Source organism: Lagopus muta, chromosome 6 (genome assembly GCF_023343835.1).
Source record: "Lagopus muta isolate bLagMut1 chromosome 6, bLagMut1 primary, whole genome shotgun sequence".
In the NCBI taxonomy this organism is placed as follows: Eukaryota; Metazoa; Chordata; class Aves; order Galliformes; family Phasianidae; genus Lagopus; species Lagopus muta.
Window position 1 is genome coordinate 33,725,935 of NC_064438.1, and position 17,344 is coordinate 33,743,278.

The 17,344-nt window shown below is 38.8% G+C and overlaps 1 protein-coding gene and 1 long non-coding RNA gene across 5 annotated transcripts in view; one reads left to right on the forward strand and one right to left on the reverse strand.

The window, feature by feature from the left end:
* PRKD1 (protein kinase D1) overlaps positions 1 to 14,663 on the reverse strand; it is a 110,325-nt gene extending 95,662 nt beyond the window's left edge. For all 4 annotated transcript variants that reach the window (XM_048947762.1, XM_048947761.1, XM_048947760.1 and 1 more), the window contains exon 1: positions 14,195 to 14,663. In XM_048947762.1, the coding sequence (XP_048803719.1) occupies positions 14,195 to 14,386 (192 nt within the window). In that variant the 5' untranslated portion in view covers positions 14,387 to 14,663. The remainder of the gene's footprint in view (positions 1 to 14,194) is intronic.
* An 82-nt stretch (positions 14,664 to 14,745) lies between these two features.
* The window catches only part of LOC125695048 (uncharacterized), a 201,511-nt gene continuing 198,912 nt past the window's right edge, over positions 14,746 to 17,344 (forward strand). The window contains exon 1 of the long non-coding RNA XR_007377789.1: positions 14,746 to 16,019. This is a non-coding gene — a long non-coding RNA (uncharacterized LOC125695048). The remainder of the gene's footprint in view (positions 16,020 to 17,344) is intronic.

Consider the following 17,344-nt stretch of genomic DNA (forward strand, 5'->3'; position numbering starts at 1 on the left):
TACCACAGTAATAGCGAGGTAGCAAAGTTTTTGGCTACAGCAAATGAGAACAAGGTCAAATGCAGCAGCCACAGACACAGAAATGAAAGAAAATAGCTGCTTACTTTCAGAAGGCCTCAGGTAGGCAGGAAACTCCAGCAAGAGATGCCCTCACCTCCACTGCCAACCCTTAGAGTCTGTGAAGGGGTAGATCCTGGCTCCAGCCCCTTCAGTCACTCAGTTTTATACTAATGACCATTCCAGTAAGAGATTACAGCAACCCCTTCACACGCTCTAGATTATCTTTTTGTTACTATAAGGATTCCAAGCAAAAATATGTTTATGCAGATAACTTTGATATCTGTTTTCATTAGCTGCCCCTCATTTACTACTGTCCAGCTTTTCCAGCCTAAGTCACTACATGACAACCTTCAGCATACTTTCTAGAAAAACATTTACTTGCAGTTTTCCTTCATCCACTCACTACTGTGCGATTAAAAACAAAACAGAAGAACACATACAAGTATTCATGGTATCTTGGCATTTTACTATGAATAATGCCTACAGAAGTATTGTACAAAATATTAGAATGTTCCTTTTCCAAAACCACAGTATCTGCCCATGTTCCCACTATCTAGACCATAGTTTCCAAGAAATATAAAAAAATTAATTCCAGAATAGAACCTGGAAAAAAGATCTCACTTAAACACTATTTCAAAAACATCTTGATTAATTTCTCAGAAGAAAAAGAGAATAATCCACCTGATTACTGTTTATATGTCTTATATTTTTCCTATCATGATTTCAGTATACTGAAGAGGGTTTTTTGCACAACACCCATAATAGCCCAAGTGTATAATACAAGCATATAAATATTTGTAAACATTTCTCCTCATAATATAAATAATACCATACAAAATACAAAATTCAATTCCATAAAATGACTGACAAATAGGAGGTAGGAGTGCTCTATTGTCCTGCAACTTTATTTATGTACCTACACTAATTGAAATGTCTTTCTCCTATGAGAATTCTCGGAGGTTTAACAAAACATAAGCTCACAGGCAACCTACCTTCAGTCAGGTTACTTGACTCCTTACTCTATCTAAATGTTGATCTCTGGAAAATGTAAGAATGTTGATGTTCTTTGGTATTTCTAGTCTTCCATCAAATGCAACACAAATATATTCAACAGAAAAATAATTATTTCAGGTGACAGAAGAACAAACATTTAAAGTCTTAGAGAGAAAAATCCAAGACTCAGTTTCTTCCAAGTGTTCACTCCCCCTGTCTGTCATTTGTTTCTATTCCCTCACTGACCTTTCAGAACAGCCCTACACTGGATCAGATAGCTGATACAAGAAAAGTTAAATGCATACTTAAGTGCTATAGAATTAATGCTCCACTCAAAAGAGAAACCAAGAGTTCTGAGCATCAACACACTGAGCAATTATTCTAATCATTTTTACATGAAATAATGAGAAACTCAATTGTTCTTTACACAGGTGAAAAGATCATCCAGATTTACCTTATGTATAGCACATACAGTTAAAAAGAAGCTCTCACTGAACAGAGTAATTTTTGCTTTTGAATTTTTAAATACCAAGAAAAATTGTAAATAGTACTGAATACAATAGTAATCTAAGGGAATGGAATTATGTTACAAATACAAGAAGATTACACTTTCATTTAACTTTTTGTCCATTTTATGGATCTTTGTATTAAAACACAACCAAGAAGATAGAAATAATTACATAGTAATTTGATTTCTAAATTTTTCTTTAAGAATTAAAAGATAAATTTGAAAAGAATCTATGCATTTCAATGAAATAGTCAAAAATAAATGGAAAAATAACCTTTTCCTTCGAAAGGAGAAAGCATGATGTAATAAAGCAGCACATAAGGCCGACTGCCACTATTTGCAGCTTAGTGGAAGTTTAATTAAAAAAAAATAGATAAAGCAGACTCTGACATAAATTTACAAGTTGTGGTCCTTTTTGTAATCCGCTATGAAATCACAAAAGATGAGTGAATTATCATTAAGCAGAAAATTCAAGTTTTCCTGAATAACAGAAGCAGCTGTTTTCAGTTTTTTACCTTGTGGAACTGCAGAATTGAGGTTGAAAAAGGACCTTGAGAGGTCACCTCATCCAAGCTGCTGCTCAGAGCAGGGTCAATACTGAATTCAAATCAATGAAAACGCTCTACATTAGAGAACTAAAGAGCTGGGTCAATCACAACATTAAGAGCTTAGAACATCTTTCCAATAACTATGATAACTGCATGTCCTCTTTTATTTACTGTATAGTTATTTTCAACTAGCAAGTATCTAAATAGTCACATATCATTTCAGAAACATTATAAGGATTTATTACATAAATATTCATCAACAATTCCAGCTGTATACACACATATTTGTAATGTAAATTCAAAGATTCATCACAAAACAGGAGTTAACAATTTCATTAAAATGAGTTGCAATCAAAATCTTGCTTTATTCATACAGTCTTCCTCACTACCAATATGCCATTCAGAAAGGGAAACATATATTAAGGAATAAAGTGACTTGCTCAACAATATGGCCAGCAGGAATCAGAGAAATGATCATACCATTACACAATTCATTACTTATTATAACCCTTAATACAAATGTCCTTAAAGTCAGCTCAGAAATGAATTTCAATATACTGAAGATGCAGATTTTAGAAAGTTAATCTAGTGCTTATGTTTTCAACTTGAATAAAGACAAGATGTTGTGTGTTCTCATAATGCCATATCTACACATATAAGCAATTCCTATGCTCCAAGAAAAATAATAAAAGCACACACAGACACTTTTAATTTAAGCTTTGTGTATTTTCAAGTTTTTTGTAGAACTTGTTGATCATTTAATTCATGAAGATCTGAATGCCAATTTTGCAATCAAATAACTTTTTTGGAAAAAAAAAAAAGATTCTAATACTCAGTAAGTGCGTTTGCAGTTATCATGAGGTTGAGTCACTTCCTTTTTTTTTTTTCTGTTGTCTATACTCATATAATCATGACATCAACACAGTTACATACAGTGTTCATTTTTAATTGGAACACATTTGGACTTTCATGCTACTGACAGACTTTTAGGCTCTCCTATTCAAAAAAATGGAAGCTTAGGTCTGACTTGCCCTTTGCAAAACCTCTCTAATTACAGAAAGTTTTTGGTGTTTCCAGAATCTCATAGAACCACAGAATGGCCCAGCTTGTAAGGGACCTCAAGGTGCTCCAAACCCCCACCACAGTCAGGGAGACCCACCTCCACATTTAACACTATCTCCTAGTACTACTAAATAGAAAAAAACAATAACATTAATATTTAAAAAATAATAATAATTCTTAACAGCACAAAAGGCTTTTAAATTAAAGAAAAAAAAAGTAGCTTCACAAAGGAGCTTTACTCACCAACAATGAATGAGACACACACAGTTTTTTTTACAGAGATCCCTGATGGTCTATTCTCTTTCAGTTCTTTTCCAGAGGCATCTCCAGATACTTTCTAGCAAGTTTTCATATATACAATATTTACCTCTCAAATATGGAAACTGGCACTTTTAAAGCTGAATCCATCAAGTTTGTTTTTTTTGTTCTCAGGCCACCTTTGGACAATCAGAAATGATTTTCAGTAGCTTTAGAAGTTTAGAAATTTTTGTTTCACACTCAAGTCTTAAAGCAGTTTTCATCCTTATTCTCTTATCTAGGTTATAGAAAAAAATTAAACTTGTCAAACTCAGCATGACAGCTTTTAAGTTTTATTTATAACAACAAAAAATACTTAATTCTGAATAAAACAAGATATTAAATGAAATAGTATAATTCACAAAAAAGCGTGAACTCCACAGTTCTCTGAATTTTACCCTAACATTAGTATTCTTACATTTAAACATATAACTGCACGTGTCTATGTGAAATCTGTGAACATGTAGCATTTTTTCAGATATGTTGTTAAGCAACCAACAAGTAAATTTTAGCTTAGATTGTATGCCCCTACTTTATTCAACAGCTATCTATCAGTCCATGGTATTAACTTCAGATGCCTAAATTACATAGTATGATTATTTGATAAGAGCCCATTAAGAAGCATAGGAATTACAGACAAAGGTGGAAAAGGGAAGAAAAACAGGAAGTAACACAACAAACGGTAACCTCAGTTTTGCTTTCCCTTCCAAGACCTAATAGGAAGGTGGGGTGTAAAATGAGCATTTTTTTCCTGTGGAACATCTCTAACACACGCATTATCCCTGTGAAGACAGATGAATCAAGTACATTCTCTGTCTGCTTACTTCTTAAGTAGTATATTCTTTTCCTTCCTTGACAAATCACACACTGTTCTACTTAAAACAATCTTTGCAGCAGATGGGTACATTATTTCATCATATTATTCCTTCCTTTAATCTTCACATGGACAAAGCCTATGCATCTCCATAAGGATAGATAATCCAGTCAGGGTTCTTCCTTATCTAACAGTACCTTTGTTGTTGTTTTTGTTTCCAGACCATAGGATGTAAGGTATTAATTTCATTATTAAGAGGCTGATATTTTATCAGCCATTTTTGCCCTGAAGAAATTCCATGGTTTTACTTACAACCTAGGATAAATTTCTTATAGGGCCATCTTCAAAAGACACTGTTGATAAACTGCTGCTTTAAATGCTGAGGTATCCTTCCATGCAGCCTAAGTTGTGGTGTTTTAACCAGCTTGACTGCACACCACTGGAGGCAGGGACTTCTTGCCTGCGTACAATATGGCATATAATAAGGTTCTATAATATCATAGGCTCCTTAGCAGATCTTAGGTATCTGCAACAAATGTATGCAAAAAAAGCATAAAGATTTAAAAGGACTGTTACAAATAACTTTTTTACAAATAACCTTTTCCAGCTGTTTTCTACCTCCTCTTTTGCAGGTATATGTAATTATCAGCCACAACTTCTCATTTTACTCTATGCTTTCTTTTTTAAATGCATTAGGTGATCTCATACAAAGCATTATGATGATTTCTTCAATGTATCTCCTTAATAGCTACGTTCTCAAAGATCTGTTTATCTGCTACTTTTACAAGCATACTACTATCAGGATTTATGTTTTCAATTTTTGAATACTCTAATCACAGACAAGCAAGAGATTACAGATATAATGCAAAGCATGAAGGAAAAACGTAGACTGATAAAAGCCATATACAACCATGTCAACTCCTGAATAAAATTAGCTGTATCTTAAGCTGTGGCAGGGGAATGCTACTGCTTTAATTTAAATGCAAGTTTAATTATTGATAATGGTGAATGACACATTCTCCAAACCACAGAAACATCTAAAACCTCAGGAGTCACCAAGCCTGACTTCTCACAGCAGGACTACTTACAACACGTAGAAGAGTTTAGCTCTATTACCTTTGTAACTACCCCTATAGGGTTTATGCAGCTTCCATCAAGAACACACAGAGCCCACTAGATAGTGTAATAGCTTTCAAATAAAATTCAAATAGAAGAAAGAAGAGAAGTTGTACATGCAATGACCAATCAACCAGATTAAAAATTGAAAGTCACAACACTGGCATTAGTTTATAGGTCTGAATCTGTGCCATTCTCTGGATCAAGTAAAGATGGCATGAAAACAAAAAGCATGAAAATAAACACAGGTTAATGGCAGACTAGACATATGTTTCTAGGTGTAGAGCACAAATATTTATTTTCCAGGTTGTTTGATTTTACCAGACTGGAAACAATGTCAACAACCCATGCTGTTCTCCTTACCAGTGGGATTTCCTTCATCCTCATGAACTGCCATCCCACCAATCAAAGCCACCATTTAAGAAGTTTAAGTCATAAATTACCCTTTATATATAATCACTGAAACTGCTGTATGTAAGAGCGAGTATCTTTTAGAGAAATTGTCTTAGAGCCAAAACATTGCTCCCAGTAGCTGCTATCTTCTCTGCGCTTTTGCAGTTGACAAGATGCTAAAAACTATTTCTAACATAAAATAAATCTCAATGTTACTTTTTTGTGTGTGTTTTTTGCTTTCAGACTACATGGAACATGTTCAGATATGATTCCCTTAAAATATACAAAATAAAAGTTTATACTTAGACTTTGGTCATGGTTTGTACTTTCAATTCATGTCCCTCATGCTTAAAGATGCACTGGAAAAATATTTTTATGCCAATCACAAATAAAAGCTTTAGGAACAGCCAGGAACTAGATTAGATGTCATATGTTCACATTTCTTACTTCAAAAATTAAAAAAGGAGAAGAAAAAAAAAAAGATACTAATCAAAATAATCTACCATTCTCTAGCTTTAATATCATTGCAGTTCCTGAGCTGATCCTGACTGCAGCATAGCCATTGTTTGCTCCCTATGCCTATCTGGCTATCAAGCTCTATGAGACTTCATCACAGTACCACTTTATCATTGTGCAGTAAGTGGAAGCTTACATCTTGATCATCTTTTCCTCAGCCAAAAAAAAAGAACACAGAATTACAGGGAACAAGCAATAAGAAGCCACAAATGCACGGAAGAAGAGAAAGTAAATATGTACATATGCACACACACACACAAATCACTATCTTTGTGTATGTATATATCACTGTACGATGTTTATTACTTCTGGATTATCATTATCATGTAATACACCACACTACCTCTCTAACCTTTGCATTTTGTTCCAGCAGATAAAAAGGAAGATTTAAAAGCAATAACGTGCTTCATGAAGTAGCTGATTTGAAGTACATACTTCAAGTTTTAAATTTAAGAAGTTTAAAGAATGACACAAGTTACTTCAATCTTACACACAGGATTTTTTTGAGCTGCATCAAGTCTGGCATAATTTTAGATTGCTGTGTGGATAGGAATATTTAAAAGGAAAGATCCAAAAAGGAAGAACCCTCAGCAGTATTGAAAGTCTTGTACAAGGAAGTAGAGAGTTGAAAGCCTGTAAAACAAATTTATTTTAGTTTCCAAAATCCTGCACATTCAGAGGGACTACAGAAGCTAGAAGAATGTAAACGGAGGTGATGTCCAGGCAGAGCATTGACACACGGGGCATCTGTGCTGATCCTGCGGACCATCATCAAGCATGGGGAAGATCAGCATCCAAAGTTTTCTCACACAAAGCTGTAAAGTACAGTGAACTTACGGGAAAGCAAATCACACCCAAAGATGAGGTGAAAGGCATTCCACAGAAAAGGAAAGTTATTTTTATTCTCATATAGCCCACATTCTTTTAGAGCAAATGAGGCATGATAACAAAATGAGGTAGCTTTTATAGCAGAACATCTATTATATGCATGAGACATTCAAGCATGACATTGAAGTACAAAACCAGTATTTTACTGGAATGTATCGTAAGGCAGATTTCAGGTCCATCCCAAAAAGGACAAGTTTATATTATCTGAGAAGCACATAATAGCACCCAAAGACAATTCGAAGGAGAAACCCAGCAGCAAGAGCTAAACAAGACAAATGCTACCACTAAATCCTGTACACAGCCAGTATGATGAGGTTTAATTTATTACCTCTAGAGCATAGACCAAGCTACGACACACACTTCCATACAGAGGTAGAAACATAATAAACACTTGGGAGAGAGTTCTAATTTATATACTTAATTGCATCTATTTAACTCCAGTCACATTACATAATGTCAACAAACTTGCCAGAAGTCAGGCAGAGAGCAAAGTTAAGTTAAGGATGGTCTAGAATATGGACAAAAGTAACTGTAGAAACCACAGATAACACATCTACTTATCACATATTTCTTGAGATAAACAACTCCTGGTCTGTCTGTGCTCAACTCTCTTGCTAGCTGTGATTTTTTATTTCACATGGTCCTATCTCAAAAATTCCATGTCTTTAAATTAATCCCTACCATAGAGTCATTAAAACAAACAAACAAATCAGCTAATGCACTTTTAGCAGAAGTTTGTTTCGTTTTTATATGAAACTATTTTGATTAAAAACAAAAAAAAGTAACAAAAAGAAACAAAAAGTAACAGCATGCAGCCTTCAAGTCTGCTTGTTTCCTTGCAGGTAACCACAATGTAGTACACATTGTAACTACACAGCCCGATTTCTCCAAAAAGGAAAAAAAAAAAATCTAGACAAGAAGAACAATAGCTTTGGATGTTTTCGAGAAATTTTCAGAAATGATAGAAAAATACCCATGGACAAAGCATACAAATCCACACATGACCACGGCACATTCTATATGTACCATACGTAGACCCAGCACAGACCACTTGTACACAAATAGTAAACCAACAGTGGCAACAGGAGGCACCAGAGGCTCTTGGCATTGAGAAATTATCCATATGGTTACTGTCCCACCAGCTCTGAATCAGATAGACAGGGGACCTTCAGCATTCCACACTCGCTAAGAATGTCATACAGAGAGTATGAACCTCTGTTCAGTATGTGCTGTAATGCCAGGGATAAGTTCTGTTTCTTTCTATAGCAATTGAGCTTCATCTCACCAACAGTAAGAGAAGCAGCTCATCTGCTTATTCATCTCATCATTTTCAAAATCATTATGGAAATTATGTGTCTCACAACAGCAACACAAGGCTCCTTTTATAATTCTTTTAAAAATTAAAACATCAGCTGCTTTGATTACAAGCCAGTCCTATATCTAAAGCTCCATCTTACTTCTTATTCTATGAGAATTCATTTGATGGCCTTTAATCTTTAGCAAGGAATTTCTCAAATGCTCTAAATCAGTCAGCAGCATTGCACCAGCTTTCCTCATCCATCACAGACGTGATAAATAACAAAGTCAGCATTTCTTTAAAAAAAAAAAAAATCCCAGTTTCTTTTAACAAATTCAGACTGATTCCCTTTCATCAGTTATCCTATTCCTGACTTACTCTCACACATTCTCCAAAGGTAATTTAAATAATCTACAAACCAACATTGTGCACACTGACTTAAGAGTTTCCAGGGTGGAGAATAACAAACATAATGTCAATAAAAGACTGAACAGCAAACATCAGAAGTCTCTTGAGTTTGTAAGAGTGAGAGTAGAAATGTACTTTCACTTTGAAATATATTTACATGCATAACGACCAGGGACCTCACATTCCTAAAATGAAATACAACAACTTTCCGCTTTCACAACACAGGCAGAAGGAAGCGTTCAGTACAGAGAATTCACAAGAAGTCAAACATTTTGTTATGGGGTACACCAGGTAAAGACTCCTAGGGAATGTAGCTTTAACACACAGACACACATTTGTACTTTTCCAGAACAGAAGAAGGATGTGATTAAGAACAAATACATAGTAAGTATATGAAATGTCTACATCTGCATGTTGAATTGATCATTTAAGAGTTTTGGCTAGAGCACAAGAGAAAAACAAACAAACAAAAAACCTCCACTGTTTATCTGTCTATCTGGAGAAAGTCTTCCTATACTATTTACTGAGTCCTCATCCCACTCCAAAGGAAATAATTTTCTTACTACCAGGCTCTTGTTTATTTTGCACAGGTTTGTAGATTTTATGGGGAAACAAGCAAACAATCAACTTCATCCACATGAACAAAATCTGTATGTTTTCCATGGCTGCTTAAAACCCTTGCAGAAAAAAGTTAAGCATATTTTCAAATTTCAAATCAACCTTTAGAAAAACTCCTTTCTTCACTAAGCTCGCAGGTCTAGACATTCTGGCCTGAAAGGAGAAGAAAAACAAAAACAAAAACTAGGTTTATTTTGGTCTTCTTGTTTTATTTATTTAAGAATAAGTTGGATTTCCCTTATCAAGGATGACCAGGCGCACAAACAGCATACCTGTTCCTAAGTGTGCTTGGATCAACTCCAGAGGACAAATAAAGGACATAAATACTTCTAAAGAGCTCTCACTTTGATTTGTGGCAACTCTGCTACTTTACCACTGAACATCTTACATGGAGATAAACCTGGGTACGATACTTCACTTGTTGTACACCACTTGAACTATAATTTTACTTTTGTCCTTCCTCATTCCTGAGATGGTCCATTTTCTGTTTTATTATTACTGGGATTGGGTTTGGGGCTTTTCTTTTTTGTTTTATTTGTGAAATTTCAGAATTAACCATCTACACAACTACTTTTATAAATCAGTCTGAAACACACAGAGACAATGCAGACCAAACTTTGTTTCTGTTTTGGATGAAATTTTGTTTGTTCTACTTTTCTTTAAAGAGAAACTAAAAAATGCACACAAGCATAATGCTTATGCAGGGCTAGCTGTGTTCACATGCAAGCTGCCTCAAGCTTACAGAGGTTACCTCACTGCAGTGCACAGAACATAAGCCATGCAGATCTCAAGAAAAGATGGCACAGGGTTCACATTTACTCCTCTTAGCAACTTCTCTGTCTTCATATGCCAAAGATATGGCCAAAGATCAGGTCCAAATCTCATCTTAGCAGTCGATCTAAGGGCTGTTTTATAAAACTATATTCTTAAGCCAAATAATTTTCTACCACATATTTACATCAAAGTTTCCAAAACTTGGCAATGCCAATAAGTAACTCAACACATTGTATATGTTGAGTTTTATATTATATGAGATAGTTAGTTGTATATTATATGAGATAATAAAGGTGGCAAAGAACTTCAGCAAACAGAAAATAGAACTTCCTCCTTTGGACTAATACTTTTTCTAGCAAAAAGCAAATTAGTTTTTATAATAACTTAATAACTGTTAAAACAAAAAAGTCTTTGGTAACATGACCACTTCAAACAACTACAAATATGCTGTGTTCCTACTTAGAGTGCTCTACACTATACTTGTGCCCTGGATAAGTGATCCTATTGTAAACCACTAACTCAAAAAGGGTAATAATTCAAATTATTTATATTCAGAAAACAAAGACTATATTTTACAATACTCTCCTGCTGATCTCATGAGGGGATCAGCCTAAAAGCCAAACATGATACATATTTTTCAGTATATTCTCATTTCTTGTCAACCACATAATTTAAATGCTAAAATTCCCATTCAGTTGAAGATCCCATGGAAGCACACCTCAGCACCTCCGGTTCTAGGAAAGACAAGGAAACAGACTCAGAGGAACCAAATGTAATCATCTTAAGTATAGCTCTTAAACTCAAACACATTTAATTCTTATGTCCTAAACTAGCACAAACCATTTCATCTTCAGATTTGTTATGAAAATTCATTTACAACTATATCAGCATGATATTCCTGAAGGAATCCCTCTCATGGACGACGGGAAAAAGAAAAAGAAAAACGTTCTTTGCTCATGCCATTTTTTACATCATATATATTAGATCAATTATGTAAAAATATACTCTAATAAAAGTAGAAAACCTAACCTTTGCACTTCAGGTGCCATTTAAAGTCCTCTAGTGTAAGTATATGCAAATTCATGTTTATATATAAAAGTTTTGCTATGTATAAAAGTTTATATTTGTGCATACATATGTATATTAGTTATATCTTGGTTGTGGTTTTATGTACTAAATACTGTGGTTTCACATTTACAAAGATACATAAGCACACACAAAGACAGATACACATGTACACATATACATACACAGACCCTCAATATTCATATCCTACTCAGGACTACATATGCTCCATGCTGCACACTCTGAGAACCCCAGTTCCACTTAATCTAAGTTCTGTGCACTGAGCACTAAGTTCAGCCAATAAATCTGTGCAGAGTAAAGGCCATAAATGTCTTCACTCAGGTACATCCACATCAGCATGGGAGAGACACTCTGTAAACAGATCATCTGACTGACTGATACTGAGGAGAAGCTGCCACAATCCTACAAATAAAGTTGCACATTTAAATATTTAACAGTATCACCACAGAGACAGAGTTGATATTAATGACCTAACAGGAAAGCTGAAGAAAAAAAATAATAATAACAATTTTCATCCTGATATACTGCTTATACAGCTCAGACCAAACCATTGCCTTAGGACAACAGTCACATTGCAGACACTGCCCACCTCCTATGCAGACCCAAGGAACCTTGGAAATAGCATGCTATTTCATTAAAGTATTTGTTACAGCATCACCTCCTGCACAATGGCGGTGAACAATCGAATCTTTCACATTACGTTGTGAGTAAGTAGCACTTTAGATCACTTCAGGGAGAGAAAACATCATCAATCTCTGGCACACAGGAGGTGTTACCTCAGAGCTATCTGATTCCAGGCCATTTTTTAAACAAGTTTCTGCCAGGATGCAGAGTAACTCTGCACATGCAAACAGTTCCCCTGTGACACTGAAACAGTGAGTGGCAGGACTCATGTCAACAGACATGCTTGCAGATTTAAAACAAAAATTCTCAGGACTAAATAACATACAAGTTAACCTGCAAAGAGCAGGAACTGCAAGCCACCATCCCAGGAGTAAAACAACAATTTAAAAAACCACCAAACAAACAAATGGAAAACATCTCTACCTCCTCATTATCACTTTCTTTTATCCACATTCTTCTTGCCAGCCTTGAGAAAGCAGGGACTAGGGCAATGAGAAATTGTACTGAGAAGAAAGTTCCTCACTTGGGATTGTTGTGAAGAAGATTGGTACATGCTTTTCTCTTTTGTACTGTCCAACAAATTAAAGTGTTTGACATTGTTATGTCAGTTCTGACTTCAACCTGACTCTGGGAGGAAAAGCCAAAGCATTTGGCTTTCTTTAAACAATACTGCATTGTTAAGAAGTTAGGAAATTGTTAGGAAGTATGAAAGATTACACTAGATCTAATTATAATGCCCTGAAATTAGTGCTTTCCTCAAGCACAAACACATTAACAATGCATGCAACGATCTTAACATGTTTTCATTCCTGCAAGCATAGTAACGTGAATGGCAAAGCACTATGCACTGGTTAAGCTGTGTCTGACCTCTGTGACCACGCAACAAATTTCAGCCTGATAGCCAATATGGCAACGTTAAAAAACAGCTGTGTCTTTCTTCAGTTTGGTTTAGCAGTGCAGGTCACCAGCCACTTCTTAAGACACAGAATTTAGAAGCGAAGCTGTGTGTTTAACACTTCTTTCAAAACGTTGCATTAGGTGCTCTTCAAAAAAAAAGGGAAATTCTGCTTTCAGCAAAGTTCAGAAGACAGGCTTTACAAACACAAATAAAGCACAACCGTGAGTTTAAAAAAAAAAAAAAAAAAAAAAAAATAAAACACCGTGCTGCTGGAAAATACTTTACCTCAGTAAAAACAAAGGAAAAAAATCACAACTTTTTGCGTTATAACAATTCCGGATGTCTAAGTTTTGGTTGGCTGATTTAGTTGTAATGTCTTGCAATCATCATGACACAGTTACTCTGGTCCCTCGCTCAAGAAGCACTGCGATAGTGCAACATTTTATACAACTCAGAATAGGAAACGGCGTCTGGCAGCAGATGAGGCACGCAGACGCTGGCGGAGCGGAACTCCGAGCGCTCCGCGACTCCCACAGCCCTCTGCCCGACGGCATTCTGCTCCACGTTGCTACCTGCAGCCAGGCCGAGCCCGGCTGCTCCTCTAAGTCTCGGCCTCTTCCCGCTCCAGGGCCACCTGCCAGCTCTGGGCTCGCCCTCGGCCCCAGCCCAATCGGAGACCCCCACCCGGCTGCCGGAAGAGCAGCGCTGGAGCGCTGCCCGAGCCCCGCCGCGTGCCACCGGCCCGAGCGGCGCCCCCGGCCCCGCCTTAGGCGGCGGCAGGACGCGAGAGCTGGGCTGCCCTGCCCGGGTATCGAACGGGAGCTGCGCCGCTGTGAATGCTGGTCTTTCCTTGTTGGTGTTTGCTTTTTTTTTTTTTTTTTTTTTTTTTTTTTTTTTTTTCCAGTGGAAAGTTTCTACCTCTCCCGGCCGAGGCTGGGACAAGAGCTGCCCCGGGCGCCGCGATGACAGGTTTCGCCCCCCTCCCCCTCCCACAGCACCGGGAGCATCCGCAGCGACCCGGGGGCCGGTTCCTACGCGGCACTTCGCGCAGCGAGCGCTGGCCAACAAACGGAGCAGAGGCGGTGGGAGAGCATCCCGCCCTCAGCCGGGGAACCTGAGAAGCGGAGCCGAGGAAGGGAAGGAGCCAGACGGGCGGGGGAGGAGGAGGAGGGCCGGAAAGTTGCACTCGGTGCTCTAGCATCGGGAAGAGCCGCCAGCAGGCCGGGACAGAAAAGTTCGTCGCCACAGCGGCCGTGGGATAGCGGGGATGGGGGGGGGAGGAACCACTTCTCACCTTCTGGTCGACGATGGAACAAGCCATCTCCCGAACGTGGGCCAGGCTGAAGTCCCCTGAAGAGTCCTGTAGCAACAGCACGGGCTCCCGGCTCAGCCCGATCTGGAGGTGGAAAGCGACGCCGCCACCAGCAGCAGCAGCCCCGGGCGGAGGCAGCGGGCTAGGCGGGCGGAGCAGCGGTGGAGCGCTCATCGGGACCAGCCTGCCGGGGCGCCGCGGGGCCGGGGAAGGAGGCAAAGACGCGGACGCCGCGGTGAAAAGTTCGCGGCCGCCACGGAGGCGCTGGGCGAGTTTCTCTGCGAAGTTTCAGGGAAGTCCCGGTCGAGTTGCTCCCGGGTGAAAATGGCGAGGGGAGGGTGGGGGGAAAGAGGGGCGGAGGACCGGAGAGGATGCAGACAGGAAAAGGCGGCGAGAGACGAGAGGCGCGAGGAGGGAGCAGGGCCCGGCGCCGCCGAGGTGGTGCCGCCGCTCCGGCTGTTGGCGCTGTGCGCGGCGCGGGGGCGGGACGGGCCGCGCCCTCAGCTGGGCCGTGCTGCGCCGCGCCGTTTCTCTACCACACGGCGGCCGCGGCCAGGACTGAGCTCGACTTCATGACCACGGGGGTGTTCTCATGACGTGTGCCGGGGACCCCCGGATACCTGGGCTGAGGAGGGAAAAGCATCCCCTTCCCCGCCCGCCTCCGTCTAAGCAGCCTTCGTGCCTCCTACGGAAAGCCTTTCCTGGCCGCAGGAGTAGGTAGAGCCTGAGGAACCTCCGGTTTGGAGGCAGCACAGAGTTCTCTGTGCAGGGCAGGAGGAACGAGGGACAGCCTGCTCTGTAGCCGCGATAAGCAGCTGCGATTGGTGCTGAGGAGCTCCTGGCCGCCTCAGCCCAGGACAAGCTATTCCTCCTAAGTTTCAGAATCAGTGCAAGTCCCACACGTCTGTAGAAATAGCACCGATGGCAGGCAATATTTAAACTTAAAAAAACAAACAATACAATCTCCACTTGGAAATCTGTTAAGTCAGTGGGAGCAAGAATTGTAAATATTCTATGTAGCAGAGATACTTAAAGCAGCTTTACTGCACTCCTGAAGATGGCAACGCCAAGTGAATGTGAGGAGGTGATCGAGGTTGATGGAATTTACCACTTTTTTCTTTACAAACTGATTTTCTAATCAAATGTATAGTTGCAGTACTATTTCATTTTGAGGAGCTGGTTTTTAAGGACGAGTTTTTACTGTGGTCAGATTATTTTCCAGCTGAGCTCTGCACACACATGCAGCACCTTGCTGTCACTATTTTTGAATCCATTTATTCTTAAGCAAGTTTTCTGACTAACATTGTTGCATTTTTCACATCTGTATCTTCTACAGAATACCAAACCTAATGAAATCAACAACACTGTAGATTAAGATGATTCTTAGTTCCCCCTGCTGACTTTCTTATCACATCAGGAATAATAATCATCTTCAACCACATCTGCTGCTTTTACTGTTGTAAACCATACTCACTGCTGTCATTGCAAGCAGCATTTCTGTAGGAACATGTCAGTTATGGCACAGCATTGTACTCCAGCTGGTGCAAGTTACCATTACGATGGGCTGTTTCCTAATGGTTTCCAGTGTACTAGACATTTGTTTTGGAGTATGTACACTTACACTCCCATGTCAAAACCTGCTGAGGACAACTGCTACAAGCTTCTCACAGTCCTGTGATCCAGCCAGCTGTCCTATACAGGAATCAGCACAGGAGAAGCATGAGATCTGTATGCACACCCACAAAAGGAAGAACATACAAGGTCAAAACGCCATCTCTGAAGGACTCTCAGAAGTTCAAATGCAAAGGTAAGGCCAGAGTCATATCAGATAGCATGTGTAAGCTTTTTCAGAGCATATACACTTGTCCACTGTTGAAAGCAGCATATTAGAATTTCCTGTAGCATTGGTTAATTGTACAGGTGGTCTTTGAATGTGGTAAAGTATCATGAGTGTCATCAGCTGCTATCAGAGTGCTTCTTCCTTGCAGTTCACTGTGGCAAAAACAGATGTGCTTTGATGGCAGTAGAGGTGTTGAGTAGTCCTCCTTTCTCCTGACCTTGCTATGTTTAATTATAGGATCACCTAACTGAGCCTTTCACAACATGAGTCACATGATGGCATTGGCTTTCAAGGGAAAGAGTGAAAAAAATGGAAGCTGCACATGTACTTAGCTACTGTGCAGTATTATAGCTCTTCTGCATCTCAAAATAACTGAGAAGTGCTTAACAGCAGCCATAGAGGGCAAGGCAACAGTATTGTAATTTGTATCAGAAAATTATTACACAGTAGCAGTGCAGAGAATTATCCATCCATGTCTTTGTTATCTCTGGAGATCTAGCAATGTCAGCTCATATACTCTGTGCAGACATGGTTGCAATGTTTTCTTCAAAAGGAAAGACAGTAGTGGTTTTTAAAAGTTCTAGGTTTCTGTCTTGTTTCACTGGCATATCTGCCCTGCAGAATGCACCTTTGTAATCAGAGTAGGCGAAGACAGAACTTTTCCAGTTCTGGAGCTCATTTATACTGAGAGATTCAGAAAAAACTCTGAGTGTTTAGATTTCACTATGAGTGTACCAATTGACTAAGCAGGACATAAATTTCAGGGAAAAAAAGAGTTTGCCTCACATGGCTTCAGAGCCTATGCGTCTAGCTATTTACAGGAAAAGAGCAGTCAACAGAGGATTGTCACTGTAAAATCAAATTATGAGAACCTTTCCCAGCTGTCCCCAAGGTACAGAGCCTTACCTGTTTGTAGCACATGTTGGACAAGATTCCAGCAGTTCTTGAGAAAGGACTGCTTTTCCTGCACATGTGCATTGTATTGTTAATAGGGTTAATTACAAGCTGTTGTAATATTACTTCCAATTATTCTGAATAATTATAGCAAGAAGGGAGGATAGTGATTTTCATGTACTCTCAGATTGTACACTTGACCCTCCACTTACATCCCATTCTGAAACTTTCTTCTTTCAGCATCTGATGTTGTATAGATAGAATTCTGTTCTATCCACTGGGAATAAGAATCATCCTCTCCTTTATTTTTCTCTACTTTTGATGTGACTGTCCCTTTTTGACCAGTGAATTATTCATATATCTTTCTGCTCTTTAACATAATTATTCACTGCATGTGT